Source organism: Hydra viridissima, unplaced genomic scaffold (assembly GCF_058129835.1).
Source record: "Hydra viridissima isolate aposymbiotic clone 2 unplaced genomic scaffold, HvirCarnegie_v1 scaffold_2, whole genome shotgun sequence".
NCBI lineage: Eukaryota > Metazoa > Cnidaria > Hydrozoa > Anthoathecata > Hydridae > Hydra > Hydra viridissima.
Window position 1 is genome coordinate 12,508,242 of NW_028324301.1, and position 9,247 is coordinate 12,517,488.

Below are 9,247 nucleotides of genomic sequence, written 5' to 3' on the forward strand. Positions count from 1 at the left end.
ATTTGCTTTAGATATTAAGCAGAATGATACAGGAATGCAAGAAAGAAAATTTAGATTATAAGCTTCCTGCAGTGGATTGCTTTACATCTGTTGTGATTGAATGGGAGATTGATATGTTTGAAGAGTTCAAACCTGTTCTAGAATCACTTTTTGAGCAGGTATAATTTTAAATATTGAGGTGTCTTGCACCTCTGGAAAACTCAGGATCTTATATGGTCACAAAAAATAGGTATCTTGAGCTAGGCTACACAAGTTAGGCATCTTCTTTCCTTATGATTTACACATTTTAGGTATCAGGCTTTCTTATCGTGTAAACAAATTTTTATTTTTGCACAAAAATGGTAATCTCAAATGTGTAAAGTCAACTATTAATCTGTTTTAAGTTTTAAGTTAAATTTTATTTTTAAATCAAAATGATTAATGGAACAAGCGATTCTAACTTGCCTAATACATTATTTTTTAAATATTTCTGACCTCTGTATATTTAAGAAATACATCTATAATATTTTGTTTTGGTGTGTTTGCTATCTTGTTGTCTACAAAAACTAAGGTAATTAACAATCATTTTGTATATTCCCTGTCTCATTTGTTTGTATAATTTTAACTATAAATATGCTTTCTGTATAATATTAAAAAATTTCTGTTATGCAGATTTATGAACAAGAAGATATTTTTTAATTCAGACGTTGTAAGTGTAGAGGATTGTGTTGCAGCTATTCAATCATTAGGTAATATTGACTCTAATCTAAATGATAAAAATGAGACTAATAATCATCATAAAGAAAAGGAGTTTACTTAAAGAGAGAAACCTTGAGAAAAAGAAAAAAGTTGAGCCACAATAGCATATAGGCTACATGTAAGCATCTAGAAAACCTGGCTGTGATGTTAACAACTTAAAATTGATTTCCAAAATTATTCCAACTTAAATACTATGCATCATTTGACCAGGGGTAAACAAGGTTGTAGTCAAATAAGTAACTTTAACAACATACAAATAACTGGTATAAGTTGTCTTAAATACATTTCTACTCCTACCCCAAGAATTGATTTTAAGTTTGAATGTAATAAAGGTCACTTACTTATATATAGATTATATAGATATGTCTAGATTATGGTAAAAACTACTACTAAGATTATGTAAAGACTCATTTAAACAAAAAAATGATTTTGAAAACCAGCACTGAAATAACATCTCTATATTTTGAACCTCTCAGATTAAGACTGAAAGAATTACTGACATTTGTAAGTGCTCAAATCTCTAGTTAAATTGATACAAAAGAAATTTTACAATAAGTTATCCAAAGCATAGTTTGTATTTAGCAATGCTGTATAACGTTTTAGTTTAAGGCTGGATATTTTATTCTTTTTATAGCATGTACCATATTAACAAACATTAGTAACTTTTTGTTTATCAAAATTGTTTCTTTTTCATATTTGCATTAAGTTTTGTTTGATAGTTTGACTATTTTCACTATTTTTTTAAGTTTTATTTGATAGTTTGACTGATATCAAAATAAATACTAGCTGACATGCATTAGACATACTAAATTTTGAAAATAATTAAAAAATTATTATTTTAACAATATAGTGGCAATAGAGCTGTTCACCAGTCAACTGCATGCATTTTATATCTAAGCACATTACCAGAACAATAGTTCTATCATTACTATTCAGCATTTGTTTTATGCTCATTAGGAGATCCAAACTCCACCTCACCAGAACATCATTCGGAAATGGATTAAATTGCTTGAATTGATAGGATCCACCATTAGAATTCAAAATACTGGTTATCTGTATGTTGCCATCGATGAAGAAACAATAAAATGTGTCCAATAATCAGTAATTGAAAACCTAACATTGTTAGTAAGTGAAGTCAAGTATTGAACTTAAAAAAATTGTCTCTGCATAGGTTTTCAAAGCACAATTTAAGTCTTATAGCTTATAGAATTCAACTAGTGCAGGAATTAAATGAGACTGGCTATGTTCACATTGAATTTTGCAATTTTTATGCTTCAACAATTTGATAGTTTTGATAACATTTTAATCAGTGATGAAGTAATTTTCCAATAGAACAGTCATGTAATTAACCAACATTGTTGTTACTAGTCAGAAGAAAACCCTAAACAGAAACAGAAACAATAATTAGCCCTTACTTCTTTGAAGATTGAGAGGCACTAACTATGAATATGGAGTGGGAGTGCAAGATGATTTCAAATTTTTTAGCTCCATCTTTGCAACAGTTTCATGACTTCAATACAAGAACATGGCTTCAACAAGTTGGTGCCACTTGTCACACATCAAATAATTCAATTGAAGCTGTAAAGCAGTTATTCCTTAATAAGCAAATTTTGTGAAGAGGTAATGTTAACTGGCCAACAGGCAGTCCAGATTTGAGTCCTTGGAAATATTTTTTATGGGGAACTTTAAAGAGAGGTTTTACAAAAATAAGCCAAAGACATTACTCAATTAAGGCAGAATATCATAGCAGAAATTGCTTCAGTATCTCTGGCTTTGTGCCATCTTGTGCTTAGAAATATTTGCTCAAAGTTAGAAGATTGCTATTAAGAAAAGATTAGTTTAAAGATAAAAACAATATTTTCTTTAAAGATTTTTTTTATTTTTAACTTATACTTTTAAACTGCAACCAACCTTTTTGAACAAAAAATATTTGTTGACATTTTTTTATAAATCTACTCATTAAACTTATTGATAAGAAGAAGATAAAAGTAGTAGGTGAATCATTATTTTTTCATAACTTAGAATTTAAGTTTTACATGAAAGTGATTTATAAATTGCATTATAATTTTGTTTCACTGACACAGATTTTTTAATCTGTGATGTTTTATAATACAAGTAATTACTTTAACGTAAAGTTAAGAATTAAAATATATAACATGTTTTATTACTAAAACATTTTATAAAATAAAACTTGCCATGGAAATAATAGTTTTTTTTAATGTATTTTTACATTCTTTAAATGACTTACTTTCTATTTGAATTTATTATTTTGTCATTTAAAATTAGTTTTGTTAAAAAAGTTGATTTAAATTTAAAGCATAGTTAAATAAAAAGTATCCTTATACTTTTTATTTAACTATACTTTAAGTTTAAAAAAGTATAGTTAAATAAAAAGTATAAGGGTACTTTTTATTTAACTATACTTTAAATTTAAAGTATATAAAATACAATATTTTTAACTTAACTTATATGTATATCATTGATTTTATCATATTGGCTTAACTTTATTTCCACTAATATTTAGATTTATTTGACAGACTTCTCATTCACAAATTCTTCATGCAAAAGAGAAAGCCTGATGTCTTAAATGTGTGAATTGTCAAAAAAAGATTGCCAATTTATGTGGTGTGGCATAAGATTGAGATAATTAGGTTTTGTGACCACACCAGGACATATGCAGAAAATATATGAGGCTGTTGATATGTAGTTATTGTCATTTAGTTTATCAAGCTTTTACTCTATATTACTGTTTAGTGGCACAAATTTTTCTAAAAGCTCATAGTTATGCAGATCATTATTTTGCTACTAACAGTGATAGTAGTAGCTCCTTCTATTGCAACTAACTCATGTTAGTTGCAATAGTTTGCTATTGCAAAAACACTTTGAAATATGAGCAACACTATAAAGTGTTACTAGTAACCCATTTTATTACAAGTAATTGGTTTTGTTTTTAGTAGGTAATTTTGTTTTTAATAGTATTATTAGTAGTTCATTCTCTTGCTATAAATTTGTAGTACAGTGAGGCTGATAGCTCTTTCTTTTATTACTAACTCATATTACAGCAAATAATTCTACGCAGGAAACTTGCATTTTTCCAAGTAATAGTATCAGGAGGAGGCACTTTCCCCCTGGTTTCTTACTTTTTCTTTACTTAGTCCTTAGTTTTAACTTTTAGAGATATCAAAAATGTGACTTGCTCTGAGTCTAAAAATTTCTTCTAAAGACCCTGCTTGCATGTGTAACACATTATTATAAGAATGATATAGATTCTAAGAATAAAGTTGTGTTTTCATTTATCTGCATTAAATAATCAGTAATTATGTCATAGTTCTGTTATTACTTTTTTATAACCATTTGGTGCATTTTTGTTAATTAAGACATGCACTGATGATGAAAACAAAATGTTCGAAAAAAAAGACACAATACTTGTTGTTGTTTACAAATCATTGGGAAGAATGTGGCCTTACAAAGCAGCATCGCAAAGTAATTGTTACTTTTTTTTTTTAATTAGCAAACTGATTAGTGATTTTAAAAATATTTTTATGAAATATTTTATAGTTGATGTTGTTCTTTATGAATTTATCAATTATATAGAAAGACACATAGAATACGCTATTTCGCTGTTTGAAGTTCATTTAAACAATTCTACATGGAAAATACAGAAAGCATTACTCAATGCGTCTACTTCTTTTGTTAAAAGGTAGTTAATACAAGTATCATGATAAACTTTGAGTTAAAAAAAGTGTAAGGTATAAAGCAATTGTTTTTGCTAATAAATCCTATAACTTGGATTCAAAGTTTTCTGATTGTTTGTAAAAAGTTGTTGATTACGAGTTTAAATTTACAGAACTGAGAAACTAGTCACTAATACAGAGAGAAGGACAGCAATAAGGGTTCTTAAAAAACTATCAAAACATTCTTTAATTAATCACAGTATTTATTCTGCAGGCTCACACCAACTCATCTTTACGGCCTGAATAAAATTAGGCTTTTGACTCTGACAAAAATCAAAAAATTTGGCCTATTATAGGATCTTTCATTTCATTAAAATTTTGCTAAATTCCTCTATGAACAGAAAACAAAAATAATTTGTTTACACAGAATGTAAACAAATTATTTTTGTTTGCTGAAGAATTAAATAAGGTTAAAATTCTCTTTTGCTGCTAAAAATCTTTTTACATATTTTCCTTTAAACCAAACAAATTGTTTAGCAGTAAGTTATAAAAAAATGAGAGGAAAATTTTTTGAAAAACTATTTTTAACGAAAAGTATATTATAAAAGTATAATATATTTTTTAATGATGAAAATGATTGCATGGAATTCTTTAAATATATAAATCAAAAAACAAAATAAAAATATGTATAGAAAATAAATAAATGAACAAATCGCTTTTTTAGACATTCTAATTGACAATTTTAAAACATAAGTTATTATCGACAGTTATTCCGCAAAAAGACGTTTACTGGATTGTTCATAAATTTTTTCAATTTTACAAATTTTTCTTATAAAATAAGTATCGTTAAAAATCTTAGTAGGGTTTGTATAACTAAGAAACCTACTTAAAATTGTTTCAAATTGCTAATAATCATTCAGTTTATATAAAAAAAACTCGATTTGTAGTGATAATTGAAATATAATAATTTGCAAATGAAGTACTGTGAGAATTGATCGTTTAAAATAGAAAATTTATGTAGGAAGCTACATACGATGCGTAAAAAGCATTTTATTCCCTCAAAAAATTTATCTATTTATACCGGGTTGCCCCGCCTCCATTCCACCTTAAGACAAGAACTCATTAATTGACATAAAACTTGACCCATCATTTACCGTTAATCTGTATTCACATTCGTAATTATAAATTGGAAATAATCAGTAAATAATCGAATTATGTCGGTAAAAAATTTCATTTTAAAATCAATTAAAAAAAAAAAATTATTGTTAAAATTTGAAAGTTCATCACTTAGAATTGTTTGGAATGAAGCTTGTCTTAACTGGCACGATGCACAGGGAAAAAGTACTGTGGAAAAGTTTTTGAATGTTTTTATCAATGAGGTCTTTAAATGTATGGGTAAGTGAAGACATTCCCAAATTTTTTTTTTTTTGTTTTTTTTTTTTGTTTTTTTTTTTTGTTTTTTTTTTTGTTTTTTTTTTTTGTTTGAAAAAATGCATACTTAAGACTTATTTTGTAAACATACTCCATATCACGCATAACATACCATCATGCAGTGTTTTATTCGCCGCTTCAAGGAAATCGCAAATATCTACTTTGCGGTTCAAGGAGATCCCAAAGATCTACTACGTTTAAATGATAATGATTATAACTTTTTCGTTTTCTTTTAAGTTCTTAACGAGAAAAACAGAAATATGATCATGTTTTTGACGAGATTAACAGTTCCAGGATCGTATTTTTAACGAAATTATCAGTTATAGTGTTTTATGTTGTTTAGAGTCGACTACATACTCATCGGTAAAGCTACAGGCCTTAATGTTCTTCTTCGGGCTTTACTCAAGTGCTGAAGGTATATTTATTATACACATTAGAAATCACAGACCTAAAAATAAAAAATTAAGAAATCTACTTAAAGGCAATTAAGTTAAATACATAGTATTTACAATGTAAATATACAGTATTAACATATAAAATACTTATACAGACTTGTTCTATGTCATTTCATTGAGCTAATTACTTTGACATTAACTCATCGAAACCAATTAAAACCTATGAATAAATTAATTAAAACCTATGAATAAATTAATTAAAACCAATTAATAAATACTGGCAGGGAAGTTTACTTGATAGCAATTTTTAATGACAATTTATTTATAAAGAAAAAGATACAATATATGCATGCATGCATACACACACGCACTGTATTAATAGTCTAGATAAATAATATTGCTTTTCTTCCTAGTATGCGTTGAGCTGTATAATATGATAAAACCTTTTGAAGCTCAGCTTGTTCTCATTACCGCCTCTTGTAAAGATAGCACCAACTTCGACATCACGACTAACGCCTTAGAACTATTGAAAATGATATCCCTTGTATCGAAAACTCATTTACTCTGTGAGGAAAAAATATAGATAAACTTTATTACTTACATCAAATAGTGTTACTTTTTTCTTTCGTCGTTTTTTTTTTAAGAGAAAAGCTATTGCATAAGTTCTTTATTCGCTGTAATTAAAAAAGTAAAATGTCTCAAAATTTTTTAATAGTAAATTTGATTTTTGTATCAGATGTTTTTAATTAACAAATGAAAACATAAAATATTGGATATGGTTCAAATATTTGAGGTAGATAACATATTCAAAGACCGAGTGCGAACTATTACTAGTTGAGCATAGTTCTTCAATATGTACGTTAGTATCTTTAAGTTGGGCACAAACAGATTTGTATGCATTTCCCGGAAGTTGAAAAAGATATAATTTGAGAGTTCTGAAAATTGCATAGAAATGCAATTTTCAAAACTCTCAAATTCTGTCTTTTTTAACCACAGTATCATATTCCACTAATTAGGGGTTCAGTATTTATGTTCTATAGCATATTTATATCTCTCCTACCTATTTCTTTTTTTTTTTTTCTTTTCTATCTGTTAAAAAGATTTTTTTAAATCCTACACATCCTCTGAGATAAATTTTCCTAGTGTACAAGAAAGTGTTGAAGAATCAACATAGGTACTAAAGTATGGTGAAGATTCAATTTAATTAAATTTCTGCTTTGATTTCTTAAAGAAGAGATGATGAAAATGACTGGAACTGTGACATGGAACTCTTTAAATATATAATTCAACTAGTACGTCCCTTTAAATAAATTTTTCTCTAAAATAGTAAATACAAAATCAAAATACCTGAATTAAACGGAAGTTATTACATTTCTTAACATTCTTAGATGACAACTTGGTTTCCCCATTTTTGTCTCACTTGTTCAATATTTATCTAAAGGTGGGAATAATTTAAAACAAGATATCTCCAGTTAGATAACCTGAAATTTTCAGATTCGTAAAAGTTGTGAACTAGAATTATTTATTGAGGATGCATGGAATGGCATTAAAGAAAATGTTGTAGCTTTTGAAAATTTTTAACGAAAAAAGGTAGTAAACATTTTGGCTCTACAATTATTTTTACTTCTGATTCATTATCAAACTCAAAAATGAAAACATCCTGAAAATTTCAAGTCAACTTCTAACAAGATGGTGAAATTTACTACTTGAATCTATTAAACAAATTTTAAAGCCGTTTCTCTCATTTTTCTTTCCATTTTGTTGTTGATGTTTTTTTAATAAACAGGACTTCAAAACCGTATCCTATGATAAATTTTACATTAAAAAAAATAAAGATTTACTTTTTTCAAAAAATTTTAAAACTAATAGGGATGTAACACTTTAATTACTTTTCCAGATCTCTTCCAGATCTTTTTTTATTCTCTACAGAGCTGGTTTCAGTAATTTTTTGTCGGATACCTGTCTTTGATTAATGTATTTTTTCTGCTATCAAATTATCGCCAACAAAGAAAACAATTCAACTTTTAACAACATCTGTTAATTTATCCATTTTGGTTAATATTTTCCTAATATACTAAAAATATATTTTTTAAACTTTTTTAGCGAAATTCTCAGAAAACTAAATTACAAATTTATGATTTAAAACTCATTTGGTATAAAGAATCAATAAGAACTTAAGTAATATAGAAATACTCTAAATATATGTAATTTATAAACATAATAAACATTATAAAACAGGTAATAAATATAAGAAAAAAGAAAAACCTGCATAGATCGTCTGGTATAGATAACGCAGATTTGTAACGCGTTAATAAAAATTATATAGGGGAGAACCTTAATGAATGGGACGATTATTGAATGGGAAAAACTCAATTTCTTATAGAAGCATTGATGTAAGGATATTCAAATTACTGTAACAAAGAGTGATAAAAACAAGAATTCAACTGACCGACTCAACCATCCTATTGCGCTATGACCGTAATGACATTTGATGTTATTGTGTTTTTGAATGTAAAAAGTAATTTTTAAAAATGTTTTTGTTTTTCTAATTTTGCAGCAATTTTTGAAGTTATGGAAAATAAAATTCCATGTTTAAATAGATAGCAGTCTCTAGTACTACAGTGTGTAAAACATTTAAGCTTAAATAATGGTGTTTTTGGTGTGACTAATCATTTTTGTATTAATTGATGCGCATATTGAATGGGACAAAATACAACTTATTGAATGAATTTATTAAGGTATTATTTACATCTCAGCAGAGGGATGCTGCAGTTCCTTACTTTTACCCCCATGGGCTATGGGTATAATTTACACACTTTTATACTGCAATATTTTACTTAAATAAAAAAAAACTAAATATAATATTCTAAAATGAGAAAGTTCTACTCTGGTTGAAATTTAATTAGAGTTAAAAAGTTTAAAGTTAAAAATATTTTTTGTGCGGTCTTTATGTATGTATATTTAACTACATTTACAATTAATAAACTAATTTGAAAAATGATTGAATTA

The 9,247-nt window shown here is 26.9% G+C and overlaps 1 protein-coding gene across 8 annotated transcripts in view; it reads left to right on the forward strand.

Moving 5' to 3' along the window:
* The window catches only part of LOC145190719 (proteasome adapter and scaffold protein ECM29-like), a 113,569-nt gene extending 106,724 nt beyond the window's left edge, over nucleotides 1-6,845 (forward strand). For all 8 annotated transcript variants that reach the window (XR_016449873.1, XR_016449872.1, XM_090079040.1 and 5 more), the window contains 6 exons: nucleotides 12-158; nucleotides 4,116-4,221; nucleotides 4,333-4,438; nucleotides 5,704-5,807; nucleotides 6,187-6,258; nucleotides 6,652-6,845. Coding sequence is in view for 6 of the 8 variants with exons in the window: in XM_090079040.1 (XP_089935166.1) it covers nucleotides 12-158; nucleotides 4,116-4,221; nucleotides 4,333-4,438; nucleotides 5,704-5,807; nucleotides 6,187-6,258; nucleotides 6,652-6,821 (705 nt within the window). In the remaining 2 variants the exon portion in view is untranslated. The remainder of the gene's footprint in view (nucleotides 1-11; nucleotides 159-4,115; nucleotides 4,222-4,332; nucleotides 4,439-5,703; nucleotides 5,808-6,186; nucleotides 6,259-6,651) is intronic.
* The last annotated feature ends 2,402 nt before the right edge of the window (nucleotides 6,846-9,247 follow it).